Source organism: Balaenoptera borealis, assembly GCF_965194805.1.
Source record: "Balaenoptera borealis genome assembly, chromosome: 12".
NCBI classification, from domain to species: Eukaryota; Metazoa; Chordata; class Mammalia; order Artiodactyla; family Balaenopteridae; genus Balaenoptera; species Balaenoptera borealis.
The window spans coordinates 73,262,614-73,287,104 of record NC_138869.1 but is presented as its reverse complement, the minus strand read 5'-3'; the positions used below and the strand labels follow the sequence as shown (position 1 = coordinate 73,287,104).

General features: G+C 37.1%; 1 protein-coding gene across 1 annotated transcript in view; it reads left to right on the top strand.

The window, feature by feature from the left end:
• The window catches only part of GLO1 (glyoxalase I), a 32,260-nt gene extending 9,293 nt beyond the window's left edge, over positions 1 to 22,967 (top strand). Inside the window, exons 2-6 of the mRNA XM_082347900.1 lie at positions 2,713 to 2,795; positions 5,104 to 5,244; positions 6,104 to 6,171; positions 6,886 to 6,975; positions 9,628 to 22,967. Of these exons, the coding sequence (XP_082204026.1) occupies positions 2,713 to 2,795; positions 5,104 to 5,244; positions 6,104 to 6,171; positions 6,886 to 6,975; positions 9,628 to 9,716 (471 nt within the window). The 3' untranslated portion in view covers positions 9,717 to 22,967. The remainder of the gene's footprint in view (positions 1 to 2,712; positions 2,796 to 5,103; positions 5,245 to 6,103; positions 6,172 to 6,885; positions 6,976 to 9,627) is intronic.
• Positions 22,968 to 24,491: the final 1,524 nt, after the last annotated feature.

The following is a 24,491-nucleotide window of genomic DNA, read 5'->3' as shown; positions in this document are numbered from 1 at the left end:
AGAAATATCACATGACAAAATTCAACACCATGATTTAAACACTTTTGTTTTTTCAGAAAATATAGGAATGGGAGGGAACTTCCTCAACTTGATAAAGAGCATCTATGAAAAACTTAAGAGCTAACATTATACTAAATGGTGATGCTTTCTCCTTAATTTTGGGGAACAAGGCAAGTTTGCTCTCACCACTCTTATTTGACGTAGTGCTGGAAGTTCCAGCTGGTACAGTAAAGCAAAAAAGGGAATAACAGTCAGGCAGATTGGAAGAAAGAAATAAAACTGTCCCTATTTGCAGATGACATGATTGTCTACATAGGAATCTTAAGGAGTCTAAAAAACCTCGAACTAGTGAGTTCAGCAAGGTTGCAGAATACAAGATAAACGTACAAAAATCAATTGGATTTCTATATATTAGCAAAGAACACATGAGCACTAAGATTAAAAATACAATACCATTTACAATTGCTCAACAAAATTAAATATCTAGGTATAAATCTATCAAACATGTACAGAATTTGTATGCTGAAAATTATACAGCATTGATAAAGGGAATCAAAATCTAAATAATGGAGAGATGTACTGTGTTCATGATTGGAAGACTCAGCATAGCAAAGATGTTAATTCTCCACAAACTGGTATATGTTTAACACAGTCCCTATCAAACCTTTTTTTTTAGATATAGTCAAGGTTATTCTAAAATTTATGTGGAAGGCAAAGAGAGTAGAATAACTAAATCTTGAAAAGAATAGGGTGGAAGGAATCAGTCTACCTGATTTTAAGACTCACTATATAGCTGCAGTAATCATTACTCCATGGTATTGACAGCGAGGTAGACATAGATCACTGGAAAAGAGTAGAGAACCCAGAAATAGACTCACACTAATAAACCCAACAGATTTTTCACAAAGATGCAAAAGCAATTCAGTGGAGAAAGGACAGATTTTTCAACAAATGGTGCTGGAGCAATTGGCCATCCATAGGTAAAAAATGAAGCTTTACCTGAGTTCACATCTTATACCAGAAAATCCATTTAAGAGGTGCTCAAAGGGACCTTGACTTTGACCCTTTGGTTCACTCCCTGCTCCACTGTTTATAGTTTTGTCAGGATTACATTGTAGGTACGTAGTACATGTACTAGAAGTATCCCTGATTGTACCTTTAAAATTTTCTCACAGTAGTTTTAAATTAATTAGATTTGGAGATTGCCCACCCCGACCCTCACAAAAGACTGATTATTTCTATCATTCTTCCTTTTTATAAGGCAAAGGAGCAAATCTTTGTTACCTTGTAATCATCCCAGAAAACCCAAAGATAGTTTGAGCATAAAAGACATCTTTTATTATTCTGAATTTAGAGCATAGTAAGGGAAAGACAAAGTTAAGAACTGTCTCATGAGACAAGACATCAACTTAAGTCTTTTTTAAATGCAAGATATATTTATTTCAAACAATATTTTAGAACCATAGCAATAAACAGTGATTTTTAGAAACTTTTAAAGAAAGGAACTTTTTTCCAAGATCATTCAAGTGTTTATCAAAAGTAGCAGAGGTATTCTGTTACAGAGAGTTAGCAGAATATTTTGGTGATAAAAATAAAACTGTTATCTGAGCATAGAATAACTTGATCATTTTATAAAAAGCAAGCCCTGCTTGTTTTTTTATATCGTCCAAATAATACTTTGGCAACAAAGGATTTACACACCTCTATTTTTTATGAATAACTCCACTAACATTGAATATACTTTTAATCTTTTTGCCATGTATAGACTCCTTTTTAAAAGTTAAAAATGGTTTTAGAGTTTATATTATTTTTGTGTTTTCTTAGAAGTAATCTATCATGTTAAGTCTTCTAAGTCAGAAAAATGGTGTATCTTTCCATTTTTTAAACTATTTTTTCCAGCTTTATTGAGATAAAATTGACATATAACATGTATGTCATATACCATGGGCATGTCCAAGTGCTTCTAAAGCAGCATTTTAAATGTCTTCATACATTCTGTTATGCCTGTGTCATAATTTATCTATTTCTTCATTGTTAGAGGTAGTTTAGCAAGGTGGTTGAAAGCAAGGACTTTGGAACCAAACTGTTTGGACTGAAGTTTTTTCTCTGCCACTTACTTTCTCAGCAGTAAAATGGGGATGGTATGATACTTATCTCATAGAGTAGTTGTGAAGATTATATAAGTTAATTTCTGTAAATCATTTAGAACAGTGTCTGGACCGTAGTTACTGTGTAAATGTTGTGGTGAATGTCTTTATACATAAATCTTTGTCCAAGTTTCTAATTATTTCCTTAGATTTTTAGAAGGGCAACATTTTGATCGATGAGTATGAACTCTTTAAGACTCTTCAGATCCAAATTGCTTCTTAGAAAGATTGTAGGATAGGTATAGGGATAGGATAGGATAAGGATAGGGATAGGATAAACAGGGTTGTTGAACTTGTTTTACAGCACTTGGCACAGAAAAGAAAAAACAAACAAACAAAAGAACTCTGTGACTAAGGTACCTGGATTTGAGCATAGCCTTTATGGACTGAACACAGGTATTTAATAATAATAAAGCCATGATGGACTGAGGGGGACAAAATTTCTTTCTTCTTAAACAGTGTGTTACAATGGTGGACTGTTGGTATTTTGTTACAGGAAGCAAAATTAGTGTTGGTAGCAAGTAGTAAAAGTTAAAGGTGTTTAATATATACTGTTTCCCTTTAGGATTTTCTCTTGCAGCAGACCATGCTGCGAATTAAGGATCCTAAGAAGTCGTTGGATTTTTATACTAGAATTCTTGGAATGACGTAAGTAAACTGTTTATTGGTGCCTATAATGTTTAAATACATAGCTTTGCAAATATAGGGAATGTTTTCAGATCCATTGTAAAAATGGATTCAAGTTTGCTTCAAAGGTCACAAAAGTCCTTTTGGCCAGGAGTCTGGGACTAGGCTTGACTGACCAGGGCTTCTGTCAGGTTCCTCTCCTCTATCCCAGCCAGGCTCACTGGGCAACATGACACCAATACTTGCATTTTCTTTGACTCCCTTCTTTCTAAGAGCTGCCAGTTAAATCCTTAATGTGTCCAGACTGTTTTGATGTTATGGCCACTTTTAGCTTCTTGTTTACTTCAGAAAAGATATAGCTATTAAGACACAATACTTAGAAAATGAATGAGTTTTAGGTAAACTCATTCATTTTCTAAGTTTTAGGTAAACTGGCCCATCTATTCCATTTCTATAGGATGTGTTCTCTTTTGCTGAATAGGTAATATTCACTGATCTTATAATCTTTAAGACATATTTATTTTTCTTGATTTGTTTCCCTAAATAACATGAGGGTTTTTATTTGTTTTTGGTAATATAGATACATAAAGAATAAAACGATCTTTAATTTACTGCCTAGATAACCTCCGTTGACATTGAGAGAAAACTTCAAGTAATACAGTATATGTCTATGTTAGAAAATCTGACCAATTCTGAGAAATACAAAGTGAAAAGTGACAGCTTCCCTCCCCCAGTCCTTCTCTTCAAAGATAACTGCTGTTAACAGTTTCCTATAATTCTTTCCAGAAAAAGTAGTTTTGCATGTATTTATGACATATTTAAAGGGCAGAATGAAACCAGATTTACTGAACACGTGCTATTTGGCAGGCACTTTATATCTCATTTCGTTGTCGTCACAGTAGGTTTATGAGATAGCTTATATCCCTATTTTACATGGAAGGAAGAAACCAAAGCTTAAAGACATTAACTTAATGACCCCAGATTCCACAGTGGGCATATGGCAGAGCTGGAATTTGAATCCAGGTTTGATCGACTCCAATGTTGACCTTGTTTTTAAAGAGCCCCCAACTAGGGTACAACTGCTGAGCTGAGAAAAGCAAGTAAAAACAGGTTCAAGTGTTCCAGTTCCCATCCGATTGGTCCGTCTGCTTTGGTAGGTGCAGAGATAGTTTTCAGAATTGGACTATTTGAGGTGTTTGATACGTCATTATAAACATGTTAGAGTAAATCTTATTTGTGATGAGTCAGTGCCTAGCTCTTTGTGGGCCAAGGCATATTACATGACAGTAATAAGTAAAAGATTTGGAACAGAACTCTAGAAACTTTCCATTTGCTACGCTGCAACGATTCCCTCTTGTTGATTTTGAATGAGGTCATGTTTGAGCATTTAATCCTCCACAATCTAAAGAAAATTGTATTGTGTGTATCCTCATTCTACCCTACTCCTTGCAAAATAATCTTACACTCTTTAAACTGAGTTTAGAGGCCACAACTTCAATGAATCTTCCTCAGAACCTCAGGATGAGTAATTCATCACGCACTCTCATGATCAGTCTCTCCTTTTCCACTGCTCTTTCCCCTCAACCTGCAAAAAAGCTTAAGTCTTCTCTATTCTAGGATAATTCTTGCCCTCCGCTCTCTTGCTGTCCTTCCCGTCATCATGACCATCTGTACAGGTAGACCACCACTTACTCTTTAACTTGCTCACCTCCCATTCTCCAGCTTCTGCTGTCGCATGCTGCTGAAACTGCCCTCATACGACCTTTCCATATCTGCTCACCTCTTCTCAGACTTAATCCTGTCTGACCTTTCTGCAGTATTTGATACTGTAACCACTTTATTGTTGCCATTCATGTCTTTTGTGATATTAATCTGTCCTTCTCTCTTAACACCTATCCTCAGTTTCCTAGTTTTGGCATAGTAAGAACTCAATAAATTTATTTTTCTTTAACTCAATGCCATATAGCTGAAAGAACAATAAGGTGTGATGTGTTCTATTTTTCACTAAAAATAAATAAAATTTTCTTTTGAAGATACCTTTTGCCATTTATAAGCAAGTACCATAAATCCAACTAAATTTCATTATATTTGAAGAATTGATGAATTACAAAAGTTTCCGTTTTTAAAAAAATTTTATTTCACTGATATATACAGATGAATAAATTTTTTTAAATGACTTTTTAAATTGATTTTCCTTGCTTTTTCTATTAAAATAGCCTCACCATGTACAGCTCTTATTCTTAGTAGAACCTGAATATTGTTATGTTGATTTTAGTATGAATCAGCTTTTCCTATTGTTAATTGATTCAGACTTGTTGTTTAATTTCAGACTACTCCAAAAATTAGATTTTCCCACTATGAAATTTTCACTCTATTTCTTGGCTTATGAGGATAAAAATGACATCCCAAAAGATAAAGATGAAAGAGTAGCATGGGCATTCTCCAGAAAAGCTACACTTGAACTGACACAGTGAGTATGAGTTTTTATTTTTTTTATATACTCTACATTTTTTTGAAGCTTATTTTTTTTAAACTTTTTTTCCTTTCTTATCAGCTTAATTCAAACCAGGTCTACCTAATCACTTTCAACTTGTAACAATATGTTTGAGTATTTTATATGGATCTTATGGTCTTTGTATTGTTCTTGTGGCATAGGTAGGGCAAGTGAGATCATTTGCCTTTTAGATAGAGAATATAAGACTGAAATGACAAGATATTTGTCAAACGGTAGCTAAGGAATGTTTAGGTACTATAAGTAAGGTCTTCATAGTTTCAGCATTTTTGTTGAAATTGGCATTCCCCTTCTTTCTTTTTTATTCTTTATGTTGTTTCTGTGCACCTGCTAAAAAATACCAAAAGAGCATTTGTTTCAGGGTGTGTGATTTAATGTGTCTCCTGATTCAAAACAGCCCTGGAATCAGAAAGACCTAGACGTGAGTCTTGGCTCTGACAATAGCTCTGCAACCCTAAACAAGTTATATCACCTCCCTAAGTGGCAGTCTCATTTATAAAATGGAGATACTCAGATCTAGCCCTTGGAGCTGTTCTGAGGACTTAAGGAAATATAAAGTACTTAGCACAAGAAATGATAGTTGCTATTATTATAATTATTGTTCTTATCCAGATGCCTGGTTTTATTGTCTCCTTAGTCATTCTTTGCCCATTTGCTGTTTCTGTAGTTGAAAACTTAATATTTACAGTAACAGAGATTAGACCAAGTATATTAAGTAGCATATATACATGGAAAGATTTCAAAGATTGTTGCAGCTTTCTTTTCAGAATATCTGTTCTCCAGGTCACTTGTAATTATGTTTTCCCTCCTTTTGTAGCAATTGGGGCACTGAAGATGATGAGACCCAGAGTTACCACAGTGGCAATTCAGACCCTCGGGGATTTGGTATGTTTGCCTATTTGTGTGTAATAAACATGGATTTGTGTGATTTTTCCATTGTGTACCTATTTATGATTGTAAGCAATCTAAAACATTAAGTATAATCAATTTGTTAGGAGTATGGTTATTTTTATTTTCCACAAATAATTTTATTTAGGAGTTGTTTAATTTCATCATCTCAGTCTAAACTTTTTACATTTACTCTCTCACAATGATTTTACTTTTCAGTCTCAGTATTATATTTCCAGTAGATGTTTTAATTTAAGAAACAAAAAACCAAAAATGATGGTTAATAATAATCCTGATTTCTGCCAGCATACACTTCTGCCTTGATCTAAAATCTCTCAATCAAAACAACAGTATTACCAATTTAAATTGGCTGCTATGTAGTCAGTATCAATAATAAGCCTATTAAGCATGAGTAAATGGTTACTCTTTTGTGTTGTAGGTTATTCTTAACAGATCAAACTATTTATGAGCCAGTATTGGGCTATGTTAAATAATTTATAATTCAGAGCAACTAATTAATTTATTATACCCAGCCAGTTAGATTCTTGTTCTTTAATATATTATAGGTTTTGAACCAACTTGATTCAGTCTGTTTTCAGATGCCTTATGTTTTGAAATAAACTAGTTTTGGAAGCCACTTGTGGCACATGGGTACCCTGTTGTAATTTTTCCTTCTTTCTCTCTGCCTTGTTTTGGGGGTGGTTACCTAAGGTCACATTGGAATTGCTGTTCCTGATGTTCACGGTGCTTGTAAAAGATTTGAAGAACTGGGAGTCAAATTTGTGAAGAAACCTGATGATGGTGAGTCTGCTACTTGTTTTCTTCAGGCCTCTGTTTAGTTATATTACATTTACTAAGCACCCACAGAGGGTACTGTTGTAGTAAAATCCTTTTGGTTGCAAGTAACTTGGAATTCTACTCCAACCAGCTTAAGGAAAGAAGGGAAATGATTGGAAGAATAACTAGTTATCTCAGGGAACTGAAAGGCAGCACCTAGGGTGGCTTCACATGCGACTAGTCACAGGATCTAGAGAGCTATCAAGGACCTAGGCTCTCTCTCCACCCCTTGACCCTACCATTCTCTCAGTGACCACCAGCTTTCACTCTCTCGGGTGTATCTAACCACCCAAAAAAGTAAATTCCTTAAAGTCTGTTTCATCTGCTGTTAATGTAACTACACCAAGTCTCTTCAGTTAATAATTTCCTGATTTTTTTTTCATCCTTTTTCAACCTTTGTGTGTCCTTCAGTTTTAGGTATATCGCTTGACATAGTATATATCTGGATTTTGTTGGATTTACATGTATTATAATTATTTTATTTAGATCTGTTTTTGCCACCATAATTTATTATTTAATTTGCATTTGAAATATTTCACTGTTTCATTTCAATCCTTTTTTTTTTTTCAATTAGGAGATTTGATATCCAAATATCCTCCTCCCTAGTAAGGAAAGAACTTGCTCCCCTCTACCTCCATTATGTTACTATTACTCAGGCTGGGATATTATTGATTTATTTTTCCTTTTTCTTTGGCTTTGGCTTTTTTTTTTAAGATAATAAATATATCAAGGTATATATTTTTTCTCCATAGATCTCTTGCAGCATCTTTCAGATTTTTCTGTCCCTTTATTAAGTACCTCAACCACAACTGTTTTTAAAGGGTTTGTGAGGCAAAACTCTTGAAGCTCTGTATGTCCCAGAACCATGCCTTTATACATATGAATGACAGTTTTGTTGACTATAAAATCTTAGGTTTATTTTCCTTCAGTCTTGAAAGTGCAACTATATTGTCTTATTTTTCCCATCCACTGTTGCTGCTGAAAAATGTGATTTGTGTTCCTTCGTATAGTTTCTTCTGTTTTGTTCTAGAGGCTTTTTATATTTGTTATTTCTTTGTCCTTGCCTTCCTTCTGGGAGATTTCTTCAAACTGGCATACCAGTTAGCTAATTTTTCCTCAGATGTATCTGTTCTTATATTTATCTTCTGTATTCTCATCTATTATGTTATTAATTTCAGCTATTATCATTTTGATACTGAATTTTTGCTGGGCTCCCTTAATATTTTCTTGTTCTTGTTTCATATTGGTCATATTGAATATTCCTCATTGCTTTTACATGTTTTAATAGTTCTTGGTCCCCATTGATCTAATATTTGTTCTTCTGTTTGAATGTATAATCCATTGTTTGTTTTATAGTTATATTCCTCAAATTCTCATTATTTTGGTCTCAGAGGTTTTTTGTTTGTTTTTTTTGAAACTGAAACCAGTAGCTATTCCAAACATCAGGCAGTGTGAATGGGGGAAGGCCAGACCTCAGTCCTTAAAAACCCAGATGATCTCAGGGAGATGTGCTGAGCAGAGAGAGAAAATAAGAGTTAAACAAATACTTCACATTCTGTAGTCAGATCCTTTTCCCCCCTTTGTCCCTGATGGAGTAGTAGTATTAGTAGGAGACACTTCTGGGATTGTCTTTCCCTCATCCTGGTTGTGGGGAAAGTGAAACCTCTGGGAGATCAGTTGGTACCCACCTGTCTTTCTGCCCTTATCTACTCCCGAGGACATTCGAACCAGTAGTTTCAACCCCCCACCCTGTGGGAGTAGGTGCTAATGCCCAAGGTACTGGGAGAAGCAAGAGCCAAACTAACAAAACTCCTGTTTATTCTCCCACAGCCATGATGGACTGCCTTGTGCTCCAGCCAAAAGTACCCCCTTCCACACAAAGGAGGTTAAAACAGTCACTACCCCACCCCCACCATTCCTCTCCCCAACTATCACGTCAGGGGCATTGTACTTTTTTTTTTTTTTTTTCCAATTTTTTTAATCTGTGTTCCTCTGGGGTTGATCTTGAAGAAAGGAGCCAGAGATAGGAGTCAAACTACTTCAGCATCTTGGTACCAAAATAAATTTCCGAGGTCACATTTTTCCATTTAAGCAAAGAACTCTACTACTAGACCTACTAACCTCTCAATCCCAGTTTTGAATTCCTGGGAGAAAGAATCTGATTGGCAGAGCTTGGGTTACATAGAATAGTGTATGACCTAAGCATCTGGGTCCTTTGGCTGTGTAGATAAGCCATGCTACCTCCTCCCTTGAGCACCTATCTATTTCCTTTATCCTCTTTAAAATAAGACAGTTTCTTTGACTACTCAACTAGTAGCATGAAGTGATACTGTGCAGGTGAAATAAATACCTGATACTTACAAGATGCAGCCAGTCCCACAGTTTATTTCAGGAGAGTTGGTTTACAGCTATGTGGAGAAGATAAAATGTGTCATTCTGAAAATCATGCATCTGGGCAACACCGACAATAGAATTTTTTGAAGTTAAAACTATAAACAAAACAATGTAATTAACTAAAATGCAAATTAAAATTTGAATTAATAAAAAATGTATTTTAAATTTTTAAGGTTTTTTTTTTTAAGTCTTTTCAGTAATGAAAATCATTTTGTTTTACAGGTAAAATGAAAGGCCTGGCATTTATTCAAGATCCTGATGGCTACTGGATTGAAATTTTGAATCCTAACAAAATGATAACTATTATTTAGTTCTGTGAGAATGTTGCTTTGAGATTTCAGTGAAGACATTGTGGAAGGTAAAAAAGGAGACAATGTGATTCAAGATATTCAGTTAACAGAAGCATCTAGGACTGATGGATTATTGTCTCAATTAAAATTATTCTTAAGTCCATTTCCCTTTCCTATCTCAGCTATGTTTTTCACCTAACTGTTCAGTCATTCTAGTTTTAAAGTAGTGCTTTGTCTTATGTCCTTGAATGTAGTTGTATGACTACTTTTTTAGGCAATAATTAGAACAATTCCCTTCAGAGGCTGCATTTGCCTTCTATCTTCTGAAGAGATACAAGTCTACAAGTCTGCCTTTGAATCATCATTTTCAAAAAAAAAAAACCACTTAATATGTTTTTGTTGTGATTACCTTCTGGGGTTTCAGTTCCTCAGAAGTAACTTCAGAATGGGAAGTAAAGAACCCCGAACAAAAATGAAGCTTCATGTATATTTCAAATAGTATAAAGTTTATTTTACAAAAGAAAAGTTACTCTTGGGAGAAATTCAGAATTATGCTGACAAGGATGTGGATAGAAAAACTAATTTCTTCTTCTTTACAAAGTACTTTGAAAGTTGAAGGACTAACCTCTTTATTTTGGGATGGGGAAGAGGATGGGAATATTACATACTGGGTATGCAGACACGGACTAGGCTGTCACATACTTTATCTCCCTTAATCCTCCACAGTATGCTGTGAGATAGAAAGTAGGCTGGACATGCAAAATAACTTTAATGAATCCAAGGCAATATAAATAATAGGCTAAGGACTCAAGATCTCATCATCATTTTTAGTATTTAGATTATATCTCAAAAATTAGTTACCTTGGGGCTTCCCTGGTGGCGCAGTGGTTGAGAATCCGCCTGCCAATGCAGGGGACACAGGTTCAAGCCCTGGTTCGGGAAGATCCTACATGCCACAGAGCAACTAAGCCCGTGTGCCACAGCTACTGAGCCTGCGCTCTAGAACCCGTGAGTCACAACTACTGAAGCCTGCGTGCCTAGAGGCACGTGCTCCACAACAAGAGAAGCCACCGCAATGAGAAACCTGCGCACTGCAACAAAGAGTAGCCCCCGCTCACCACAACTAGAGAAAGCCCGCGTGCAGCAACAGAGACCCAATGCAGCCAAAAATAAAATAAATAAATTTAAAAAAAAATTAGGACTTCACAATACCTCCTTCCCTAGTGTTCTTTGTAAAAACTTTCAAAGAGTTTGAGCATTGTCCTCTCAGCTTTCAAGCCCGAGTACCACGGTGAGGAAGAAGCAGTGGAGGAAGTCTGGAGTGTGCGGCTGCTCTGGGGATGCCTGGTTGTCCCTGTGCAACTGGTGCTTGTGTTACTTGTGAAGAGCCCCTACCCCAAGGTCTTCCAGATGCCAGTAATCATTTAGGATAAATTATGTTCAGTGATAACAACTTAGTTATCAGAAATCAGCTCAGTGGTCTTCCCTGGTGGCACAGTGGTTGAGAGTCTGTCTGCCAATGCCGAGGACACGGGTTCGGGCCCTGGTCTGGGAGGATCCCACATGCCGCGGAGCAACTGGGCCCGTGAGCCGCAGTTGCTGGGCCTGCGCGTCTGGAGCCTGTGCTCCACGGCGGGAGAGGCTGCGATAGTGAGAGGCCTGCGATGGTGGGGGGCCCGCGCACTGCGGTGAAGAGTGGCCCCCGCTTGCCACGGCTGGAGAGGGCCCTCGCACAGAGGCGAAGACCCAACACAGCCATGGATGGATGAATAAAAACAAAAAACAAAAAAAAAACAAACTGATTTTGAAAATCTCTTATGGCACAGATAATAAGAACATCCAGTTTGTGGTTTAACTACATTTGGATTTTTTGTGGACTCTAGTGGAAGACCTTTGGGTAGGCCTTGCCTACTGTGCTTACACTGCTAGAAGCACTTTCATTTCCTTTTTGGATGGAATGGATTTATGTGAGCAGTTCAAACAAATAGCAGTACTTATAGACTGTAGTAAAATAAAATTTTAGAAAAGACTGTTTGTTTAATTTGTAAACTTCTATCCAGCATGTTCTTTCTTTTAAAAAAAAAAATCTGCCCTTGGGGAGTACTGCAAGGATTTTTGAAGGGGCTTGTAGACTCATTGAGAACTGGGAATAGTTGTAATTCTATACATCAGGCAAAGCACATAGTTTCTATGGATAAGGAAGGGTCAGGAAGATGAGAAGAGGAAAGTAAATGGATAAAGGATTTTGGTAGAAAAAGTGCAGAGAAGAAGAAAAGACAAATATCAAAAATTAGTTGTGGAAACCAGTGCTGGTACATTTTGGGTACTAGCATTACCAAGTGGGAGGGTTATTAGATTCATAAATTTAGTCATTTAAACCTTTTTTCCTCAGAAAGAAGCCTTCTCTACTTGCTAAGTAAAACTTGCCAAAAGATAGCCCTTGCTACTCTTTAAATCTGATCCCTGTATGCATTGAAAAAATATGTATTGTGTCACTGGGCCTTGCTAGGGATTAGAACAATTCACTTCTAAATTTATCTGAGCAGTGGTGACATGAAAGTGTGAATTAGAGCACAAGAAGTTTTTATTGGACAGCCAGACTGTATAGCTTACTGTCAATGTAAAATAAATCAGTTGCTCATGAACCCTACATGAGACTCTCAGTTATAATACATATGGTCTGAATAGGAGCTGATGACTGTGAGAGAATCGCTACAGCTTCCCCATATAGCATTCTGACCAGTATTGCGTACAGTGTATATAAATATTCCTTGGCAACACAACTGCTTGTGAAGAGGGTTATATCAGTAAAGATGCATGCTGCTGACAATAAGAAAAGACCTAACTCTATCAGATGTAACAAGCACTTCAGAGGTTCTGGAATGAGTTGATAGAGGGTTCAGAACTATCAGGCACCCTGGTTTCCTTCCATCTTTGCCAAACTGTCATTCTCAGCAGTTGTTTGGGGGGCTAATAATACCTGTGATCAAAAACGCCTACTATGAGGACTTCCCTGGTGGCGCAGTGGTTAAGAATCCGCCTGCCAATGCAGGGGACATGGGTTCGAGCCCTGGTCCAGAAAGATCCCACATGCCGCGGAGCAACTAAGCTCACTGCAACTAGAGAAAGCCCGTGTACAGCAACGGAGACCCAACGCAGCCAAAAATTAATTAATTAATTAAAAAAAAAAAAACGCCTACTATAATTCCAGGTGTCATTGTACAAACAATGTCCAGTGAAAGAAAACCTGTTGTTCCTTTTGTGTGTTTAATGAGTGTAAACCTTTCTCAAAGCTCATCAGCAGAATTCTCCTTATGTCTCAAACCAGAATTGGGTCACTCGCCTGCCTCTAATCATTGACAAAGGGACTGAGACCACTCTGACTTAGATCATATTTACTGCAGTTACCTACATGAGGGTAGACACTGCATCCAAATTGAAACTGCCAGAATGGAGGAGCAAATAAGGGCTTCTGAAAAGGCGAAACAGAAACTGCAAAAGGGTGAAATTAAATATTGAGAGCTTAGTGGGTGCAAGGGTGCTGTAAGAAATCAGAAGACATTTCCTGCCCTCAAAGAACTTGTTCTGAGATTGTGGTTCTCAACTATATCAGACTTAGCAAACCCTCCTTACTATAACATGGGAACGTTTATAACATCTATCACACCCACTATCGTAAAACAAAATTCATATATAACTTACCTATATACACAGTTTCAAAAAGGATCAGTCCAATGCCTTTATTGTAATAAAAAGAAATAAATCAATTTTTAATAAAATATGCATTTCAATATGTAAATGCCCAGATACTGCTACACTAGAAAACAATGAAGTAGTCAGGTGCTTTCTCTTATATATGGAAGAAGTAAAACTGTTCAATAGCATACTGATAACTCTATTTGGTATTTTAAAATAGAGACTAAATTCATGATTCCTGAAGAGCTAAATGTTACAACTTTATTTACTTATTTATTTTTTTGGCCACACCACGTGGCATAGGGAAATCTTAGTTCCCCAACCAGGGATCAAACCCATGACCCCTGCAGTGCCCTCGGAGTCTTAACCACTGAACCGCAGGGAAGTACCAGTGTTACAACTTTAAATGCATACTGATAACAGGTGTGTTTTATTGGTCACTCAAAGAAATTGAATGATGTTACTGTTGGAAACATCATTTTCCGAAATGGTGATCAATTCTCGTGGAGGTTTTGAATAAAAGAATAATATTCCTTCTGTTTATAGGGTAGTTTTGTCCCTAGTGAATATTAAAATTATACATACAAATAAGTAAAATGGAAGTTCTAGGCTCAGAAGATAAAAGCAGGTGTTATAATTTTTTAATTGACATAACATTGTGTAAGTTTAAGGTGTGCGGTATGTTGATTTGATACCACCATAGGGTTAGTAACACCTCTATCATGTCACATAATAATTCTTTATTGTGATGGGAATAATTAAGATCTAGTCTCTTAGCCTAGAAATCAACTACAAGAAAAAAACTGCAAGAAACACAAACATGGAGACTATACAGTATGCTACTCAATAACCAGGGGGTCACTGAAGAAATCAAAGAGGAAATTAAAAAATATCTGGTGACAAATGAAAATGGAAACACAATGATCCAAAATCTATGGGTTACAGCAAAAGCAATTCTAAGAGGGAAGTTTATGGTTATACAGGCCTACCTCAGGAAATAAGAAATCTCAATCTAACCTTACACCTAAAGGAAAAGAACAAACAAAGCCATCCTTGGCTAGCACTTCTGCTAGTATATAGGTGGTGACCCTGGTGGAGTGACCCAGACTGTCATCTCTGAGGGGTCTGAGCCCCTGGACAACATGTCCTTTTCAGACCAGCCAGGGTTGCTGCACTTGTCCATTTGCCTTTAAAACTGGGCATGAGAATACCAACAGGCACCTAAGTGGGTCACATGGGTGCTAAGCATACTCCTAGCTGTCCCCATTGTGTAGCAGCAGCCCCACTTCTTCCGAATGATAAGGGTCACTTACTACTGCCAGAATGGTGATTCTTCTTGTCCAAAGTAACAGGGCAGCAACCAAAGCTTAAAAGTAATGGGATTAATCCCAAAGCAACCTACAGATTCAATTAAAAACCTTTCAAAATCTTAATGACTTCTTTTTCAGAAATGGAAAAATTCAAACTAAAATTCACATGGCATCTCAAGGGACCCCAAATAGCCAAAACAATCTTGAAAAAGAATAAAGTTGGAGGATTCACACTTTCTGATTTCAAAACTTACCACAAGCCTTCAGTAATCAAAACAGCATGGTACTTCAGTAATCAAAACAGCATAGAGCCCAGAAACAAACCCTCACACATATGTCAAATGATTTTTGACGAGGATACCAAGAGCATTCAGTGGGGAAAGTACAATGTTTTCAACAAATAGTGCTGGAAAAACTGGATATCCACACACAAAAGAATGAAGTTGGACCTTTATCTTATACCATCTGTAAAAATTAACTCAAAATGGATCAAACAAATGTAAAAGCTAAAAGTATAAAACTCTTAGAAGAAAACATGGGGGAAAGCTGCATGACATTGGACTTGGCAGTAATTTCTTGGATATGATACCAAAACACACAGGCAACAAAAGAAAAAAATAGACAAATTGGACTTCACTAAAATTTAAAACAAATTTAAATTTAAAATTTAAATTAAAGGACACTATCAACAGAGTGAAAAGGTAACCCACAGAATGGGAAAACATACTTGAAAATGATATATCTGATAAGGAGTTAATATCCAGAATATATAAAGAACTCCTCCAACACAAAAACAACCCAGTTAAAAAATGAGCAGAGGACTAAAATCAAAACCACAATGAGATACCATTTGCACCCATTCAGGTAGCTATTATATAAAAATGAAAACAAAAACAGAAAATAACAAGTGTTGGCAAAGATGTGAAGAAATTAGAACCCTTGTTCACTGCTGGCGGTAATGTAAAACCGTGCAGCTGCTGTAGAAAACAGTATGGCAGTTCTTCAAAAAATTAAACATAGAAAAACCATATGTTCAGCAATTCCGCTTCTGGATATATACCCAAAAGAAAACAGAGACTCAAACTGATATTGTACACCAGTGTTTGTTAGCAGCATTATTCACAATAGCCAGAACCTAAATGTCCATTGATGGATGAGTGGATAAATAAAATGTGATATATACATACAATGGAATGTTATTCAGCCTTAAAAAGTAATGAAATCCTGAAACATGCTACAACATGGATGAACCTTGAAGATGCTGGGCTAACAAATAAATCAAACACAAAAAGATAAATACTGTGTGATTCCATTTATATGAGATACCTAGAATAGTCAAATTCATAGGACTGAAAGAATGGTGGTTTCCAAGGATTGGAGGGAAAAGGAAATGGGGAGTGATTGTTGAATAGGTACAGAGTTTCAGTTTGGGAAGATGAAAAAGTTCTGGAGATGGATGATGGTGATGGTTTCACAACAATGTAAATGTACTTAATGCCATTGAGTTGTATACTTAAAAATGGTTAAAATGGTAAACTTTGTTTTGTATATTTTACCATAATAAAAGAAATTAATGGGACTCATATTGTGTGCCCTGGTGAAAGTGTCTCACTTTTTAGAAGAAGGACCTCTAGACAAGCAGAACCTGGAGTTGTGGGGATAGGAAGCACAAATGCTCCAAGCAGATAACTGGAGCAATGGTGGTAAGAGGGGCTGCTTACATTTTCCACCATAGTTCCTGAACCCATATGATACCTATTGGGAGTATAGTACTAATAATGATAATTGATTTTGGGTATATAATGTGTCCTGGCAGTTGGCATCTTATCATTACAGGGTATCATCTCTGAGCTGGCACCTCAGCTGCACCTTCAAAAGACCATTTCATCACTGTCTCAGAGCAGCAGCTTCTGGGTGGTACAGTATGTGATAGGTCCAGTGGGTCCCATGGCCATGTGCCCACTACACTTCCTTTGCTCTAAAATGACCCCTTGGGCTGCCATCACCATGAGAAGAACATGCTCCAGGGAGCCATTGCCCTTCCAGCCTGGATTCCAGAATGGGACAGTTGGTGCAGAGAGAGAGCCATCCCAAGTATCCCACAGCCTGAAACAGAGTGATCTTAGCTGATCAGCATGAGCAAGAAATAAATGCTTATTGTATGCTATTGAGATATTTTGCATGTTTGTTACACAGCATTTTTGTGGCAATAACTGATTGACACACTTCTATCTTTCCTCCCCAAATTTCTTAGTTTATCTTGTTCTTTCTTCTAACTTCTTAACTGGAATGATTGGTTTACTTATTGACACTATTTTTAAATCTCAAAAGTGCATTTAAAAATGTTATTTTTTTCCCCAGAATTGTTTTGTCCACATACCAACAGTTTTTGCTATGTAGGCTCTCATTGTTATTCTTTTATAATTTTGTTTTGTAATTTCAGTTTTGATTTCCTCTAACTCAAAAAGATAAATTTTACTTTGCTATCCTTTTGATGTTAATTGTAGTTTATCACATTGTGGCCAGTGAATGTGAACTGTATCGTTTCTTTTTGAAATTTACTATAATTTTCTTTGTGAACAAGCATATGCTTGATTTTTGTGAATGTTCCTTGGACAAAAACAGTATGTATCTTCTGTTATGGGATACTAAGTTCTATTTAAAACTGTTAAGATCAAAGTCACTGAGAGTTCAATTAAAATCCTCCATAGCAGCTGCTATGCAATTAAATCCCTCCTCCTTCCTCTTCCCCTTCTTCATCCTCTTCTTCTTCTTCTTCTTCCCCTCCTACTCCCCCTCCTTCTGAATTCCATTATACTAAAATTAATATTACTACCTCTGCTTTCTTTTTGTTTGCATTTACTTGAAATTTTTGCTCTTCTTCTCTTTTCCAGATTTTTCTATTTTACTATTTTTAGCAAGTCAAACAATCAAAGTATATAGAAAAACTCAATAGTTTCCCTCTCCTTCCCCAACCACATCCATTTGAAAGAAACTTACATTTAAAAGTTGGCGTATATCTATCCTTCAACATCATTCTCTAAGTTCATAAATCAGTATAAACATGTTGTGGCAGGCTGAATAATGGCCCTCAAAATATCTAGATTCTAGATACTAATCTCTGGAGCCTGTCAATGTTACCTTATATGGGAAAAGGGTCATGGTACCTGTGATTAAGTTAGGGATCTTGATTTGAGGAGGTTATTCTGGATTATCTGGATGTACCTAAATGTAATCATAAGTGTCCTTCTAAGAAGGAGACAGAGGGAGGGACTTCCCTGGTGGTCCAGTGGTAAAGAATCTGCCTTCCAATGCAGGGGCCGTGAGTTCGATCCCTGTTCGGGGAACTAAGATCCCACATGCCACGGGGCAACTAAGTCCGCGCACCACAACTACTGAGCTCTCGCACCTCAACTAGAGAGCTTGTGTGCCACAAACTACAGAGCCCACATGCTCTGGAACCCTTGCGCCACAATTACAGAACCCACGTGCCCTGGAGCCTGAGCGCCACAACTAGAGAGAGAAAACCTGCATGCCACAACTAGAGAGAAGCCCATGCACCGCAACTAAGACCCAACGCAGCCAAAAATAAATAAAATAAATAATAAAATAAATCCTAAAAAAAGAGACAGAGGGAGATTTGACATAGAAATGGAAAAGATGATGTGAAAATGACAGTAGAGATTGGCATGATGTGGCCATAAGCCAAGGAATGCTGGCTGCCACCAGAAGCTGGAAAAGATAAAGAAAATTCTCATCTAACAACTCGAGAAAGTGTGGCCCTATGCATACCTTGATTTCAGCTCAGCAACACTGATTTTGGACTTCTGGCCTCCAGAAGTCTAAGAGAATAAACATGTGTTGTTTTAAGCCACCATCTTTCTGCTGCTGTAATTTGTTACAGCAGCAAGAGAAAACTAATATATGTTTAAAATTTCCCCTTGTTAATTTTTTTTTACAAATATGACATCATGCTCTTACGGTGCTCTGGAACTAGCCTTTTTTCCTCTTAGTAATGTATCAATTACATCTTTAAAGGTCCATATCTATAGATCCTATTCTTCTTACTAACCAAGTAGTATTCCATAGTATAGATGTTTCATAATTCATTTAAACATTCCTCTATGAATGGACATTCTAGTTGTTTCCAGTTTCCTATTATAAATAGTGCTGTAGGAAATGTGTGTGCATGTGTTTTATATGTTGGAATTTTTTGAGGAGAGGGGACAACAGACTTATGAAGATTTATGGGTCAGTATTAAATTTTAATATATGCCATCAGGTTACTTTCCAGGAAGGTTGTAACAATTCACACTCCCATCTGATTTGAATTTCCCTCAGTATAAATGAAGCTGAGCATTTTTTCATATTTTTGGGCAATTTTTATTTCCTAGTTTATGCAATGCTTGTTTAGTTCCTTTGCTCATTTTTTCTTTCGATTATTTTCCTTAACTCTCTGTCATAGGTTTTAGAAATATTTCTCTAGTCTTTCGATCAGTCTTTGGTTTTACTCCCCTTTCATGATATTGGGAGAGAATTCTCCCAATTCTTGCCCACACCTAAAGAAGCCTGAGAACCTAAAATACTCTCCTCTGTATGCCTTAATCAAGAAATCCCACCTGTCAGTTCCTCTAATATATTGGGTGGGCCAAATAGTGCCTTCGGTTTTTTAAGTAAAAATACACATTTTTCATTTTCACCAAGAACTTTATTGAACAACATATCCACCCTTTTGTTCCACTACCTTCTGCCATTTTTCAGGCAACTTCATAATTCCATCTTCCCAAAACTTTTTATCTTTTTGAGCAAATAACTGTTCGAGCTGCCTTTTACAGTCTTCCAGGGAATTGAAATTTTTTCCATTAAAAGAATTTTGTAAAGACCGAAATAAATGGAAATCCGAAAGTGCAATGTCTGGTGAATACAGTGGATGAATCAGAACTTCCCAGCCAAGCTGTAACTGTTTTTGCCTGGTCATCAAAGAAACATGTGGGCTTGTGTTATCCTGATGGAAGATTATGCGTTTTCTGCTGAACAATTCTGCACGCTTTTTGTCGAGTGCCGCTTTCAGTTGGTCTAATTGGGAGCAGTACTTGTTGGAATTAATCATTTGGTTTTCTGGAAGGAGCTCATAATAGAGGACTCCCTTCCAATCTCACCATATACACAACATCATCTTCTTTGGATGAAGACTGGCCTTTGGTGTGGTTGGTGGTGGTTCGTTTCACTTGCCCCATGATCTCTTCCATTCCACACTGTTGTACAGTATCTACTTTTCATTGCCCATCACAATTTGTTTTAAAAACAGAACGTTTTCATTATGTTTCAGTAGAGAATCGCATGTGGAAATATGGTCAAGAAGGTTTTTTTGGCTTAACTTATGTGGAGCCCAAACATCAAAGCGATTCACGTAACCAAGCTGGTGCAAATGATTTTCAATGCTTGGTTTGGATATTTTGAGTACGTCTGCTATCTCCCGCGTGGTATAATGTTGATTGTTCTCAATTATTGTTTCGATTTGATTGCTATCAACTTCAACTGGTCTACCCAACTGTGGAGCATCGTCCAGCGAGAAATCTCCAGCATGAAACTTCAAAGTCAAACCACTTTTGATACCTTCGATCCATCACGGCATCTTCTCCATACACTGCACAAATCTTTTTTTTGCGTTTCAGTTGCGTTTTTACCTTCCTTGAAATAATAAAGTATAATATACCAAAAATGTTGCTTTCTTCTTCCATATTCAATATTAAAATGGCTACACCAAAATTCACCAATTTTGATGTCTTTTTTTTAAATGCACACTGATATGACAGCTGTCACATACAATCTAACAAAATTGTTTCGAATGAAGTTAACGGCAACTAAGTGCTACTAGAGCCATCCTATGGGAAAAACCAAACCTTTTGGCCCACCCAATAGTATTTTTGAACAGATATTTCTCCCTATCTCCCATTTTTAATTCATCATTGCCTGCCTGATGAATCTCAATGGCTTCATCTGCATAGATACTGAAAGAATAAGCATAGTATCAGTTAGTGTGGGTGAGGTTATACTGCAGCAACAAATGATCCCCCAAATTTCAGTGGCTTACAAGAAAGGTTTATTTCTCCCTCACACTGCATGTTCACTGATTATCTCAGCTACAGCTAATGATGCAGTTGCAGAACAGGCAACTCCTGGTGTCAGTGGAATAAATGGCTTCTCCAAGAGCTGCCTTTATTGAGGTATAGAAAGGGTCTTTCAGGCAACCACTGGACTGAACATTCTTCACCCCGGGTTCAGAAAGAGGCAGGACTCCTCCAAAGCTGCTGGCTCCCTAGTCTTTCTCTGGCATAGTAAATTAGCACACAGACGTGTCCCTGTGCCTCTATCATAATGCTCTACATTAGCTTCTCAAGAAAGAACCTGAAGCATCAGATAAAATCCCTTTCAGGATCAAGGCTCTCTAGAAGAGAGAAGTAATCAAGGATGTTTGTTCAGAAAACACTAACTCAGCATTCTGTTCTTGGTCATTGTATCTTGGCTTCTTTCTCCAAGCCAAGAATTTTTCTGAAAGTTCATCCTAGTCCTTTATGTCTTTGCCATTCACCACCCTGCTGTGTGTTTCTGGAGGTCTCATCTCTCTTGCAGCTTGATCACCATGTTTCCTTTACCATCACGGGGGTAATCATTAGTGCTACACACTGATATCTGTTTCTCCTCTCTTCTGGTCACATAGTAGGATGCATTTCCAGACTTCCTTAAGGTTGGTTCTGTGACTAATTCTGGCATGAATTGTGAGTAGAAATGGTGTCTGTCACTTTTGACAGAAGAATTTGTTAGTGTGAGGCTTCCAGAGTTTTCTCTTTTCCTTCTGGAAAAAGCCACTGATACTTTGGGGTTATTTTTTTACTGTTGCATAGCCTAGCCTATCTTGACTGAAACTAGCACATACCTTTTTTCACGTATTTAAAGTATACATGACAAATTAAAGGCTCTTATAATAATATAAGTCTTCAGACACATAATGGGTATAAAATGCTCCATAACTCTTAAGGTACAAATTTAGTCCCATGACTCTTGTCTCTCTAAATCAAATTTAAATTGGCTCAAGCACCCAGATGCCATTTAGGTAGAAAGTTCAGAATCACTCTATTGAGCTATTCCCACTTACCCTACATTGGTTTTTCTCAATGTAGTTTATACACACTCTGCATCGCAATCACCTGGGGTATTTGTTAAAAACAGACTCCCACAGTATTCCTCAAATCGGAATCTCTGGCAGGACTCAACGTGCCCCCAAGTCATTCTTATGCTCACTTCACACATGATCTTTCTTAGTCTGAAATCACCTTGCTCTACCTTGTGATTCCCACATGATTTCTAGACCAGCATTATCCAATAGAACTTTCTGCACTGATAGAAAGGTACTCTCCATGTATACTCCAATACACTAGCCACATGTGGATACTGAGCTCTTTTTTTTTTTTTTTTTTTTTTTGATACTGAGCTCTTGAAGTGTGACTAGTATGACTGAGGAACTGAATTTTTAACTTATTTGAATAGCCACACATGGCTAGAGGCTCCCATATTAGACAGCACAGTTCTAGACTGTTACTCCTTGAGAGCAAGAACTGTATCTTAAATCTCTGTATCCCCTGTGTGCCTGACACAGAGTAGCCCAGTAAATAAAAACTGAAATAGGAAATAGGCCTGCACTACTTCCATTTTTGAGGTTCCTGGTATATTAAGAAAAGAAGAAATGCCAAAACAAGATTACAAAAAGTGTTTTCTGGACAAACATTTTAAATCTTTACATTTACAAAGCAGCTTTATTGTCCTATTCTCAAGATAAATACAGGATTAAAATATTAAATCATAGACATATTAGTGTCTAAGAGCAATACCTAATAGTCATGGGGGTACTCAATTATCTTTCTGCCTTTGATTTAGCAAGTATAAAAGATGTATTAAGACAATGAATCTTGCTTAAGATCTTTCCATGTAACTTCAGTTAAAGTGTATATGTGCAAATATCACCAGTGAATACAAATCAGATCACTAATACATGAGGTATAAAAGGGTTTAAAACAAAAAATAATCATAGATTAGATATAGGAAAGCTAATTCTTCATATTGTGGCCTACTGGAAGAGTATACTAATAGAGGCTGTGAGGATAGTGTTTGGAGAATTTGGGATGTGACGTTTCCCACTTATGCTTGCCAGCCATTACTTATCTACTTTCCTCAGAAGAACAAAAGCAAAGTTAAAAGTGACATTCTTGGGCTTCCCTGGTGGCGCAGTGGTTGAGAATCTGCCTGCTAATGCAGGGGACACGGGTTCAAGCCCTGGTCTGGGAAGATCCCACATGCCACGGAGCAACTAAGCCCGTGAGCCACAACTACTGAGCATGCGCGTCTGGAGCCTGTGCTCCGCAACAAGAGAGGCCACGATAGTGAGAGGCCCGCGCACCGTGATGAAGAGTGGCCCTCGCTTGCCGCAACTGGAGAAAGCCCTCGCACAGAAACGAAGACCCAACACAGCCAAAAATAAATTAATTAATTAATAGAAAAAAGTGACATTCTTTAGCTTTGCAATAATATTAAAACTTCTTTGAAAATAATTCATTGTTCTGTTGGTTTAGTTGATGTAAAACCCTAGAGAACTTGTAAACAAAACATTCTTATCAGCATGGAAGGATCAATAAGTTTTAACTCCTGCCTGAAGTAAGGGTAAGGGACTACAAGGTAGTCATCATTAAGCATAATTATCACTTATTTCCCTAGCTTTTCCATGATCAACCTGAGGTGGCTAGTGCAATAATACACATAATGTAGAAAATTATAAATAAATCTGAGCAAGAGAAAACCCAAATTTAAATAGAAGGTCAGCAACAAGGACCTACTTACTGTATAGCACAGGGAACTCTGCCCAATATTATGTAACAACCTAAATGGGAAAAGAATTTGAAAAAGAATAGATACGTGTGTATATATATAACTGAATCACTTTGCTGTACACCTGAAACTGCAACAATGTTGTTAATCAACTGTACTCCAATACAAAATAAAAAGTTTAAAAAGTACAATAGTGAAAAAATAATAAATACATAGATAGATAGATAGATAGATAGATAGATCAATCAATCGATCAGGACCAGGGAATAAGAACGCAGATTTGCAGGCCACAGTTCCTATGTAAGCACTAAAGCTGAGCTAAAACTTGACTTGGAGCTTCATGACAATGAAAGTGAAAAGGGAAACACATAAACTGGTTACATAAACTACTTGTCTGTAAGGAAGACACATCACTTACTCAAAGGTAGTCAAGCATTTCCTGACACTTGGCTCTGAAAGAAAATTCTCTCATGGGATTTTCCATAAGGAACATAAAATAACCAAGTGCACAATAGCTCTACAGCAAATGCACTAGTGGGCTCTGTGGAACTGTCTCTTCTAGAATCCCTTAATGTATGTAGAAGCCACAATATTCAAAAGACAAGTCAGTAAAACACTCCTGGTAGAGGGTGAGAAATGTTTCTGTGTGTATGAGCTCAGGACAATGTGGTCAGGGATGCAGTTTTCTGATGGACCGGCTAATACCCTGGCTGATTAAAAGCAGATACATATTGTTCAGAACTCAGTAATCTGATGAGCAGATGGTGGGTGGTTGACAGCCTTTTGTGAAGAGTGAGTCATCCCACTGAGATTCTCACCTAAATAGGAACATTTCTCTCTTCATGGGGGTGGACAGAGGGAGCCTGCAGGCAGTCCAGGCTTTTCCTTAAGAAAACTAATTCTTCAAAAT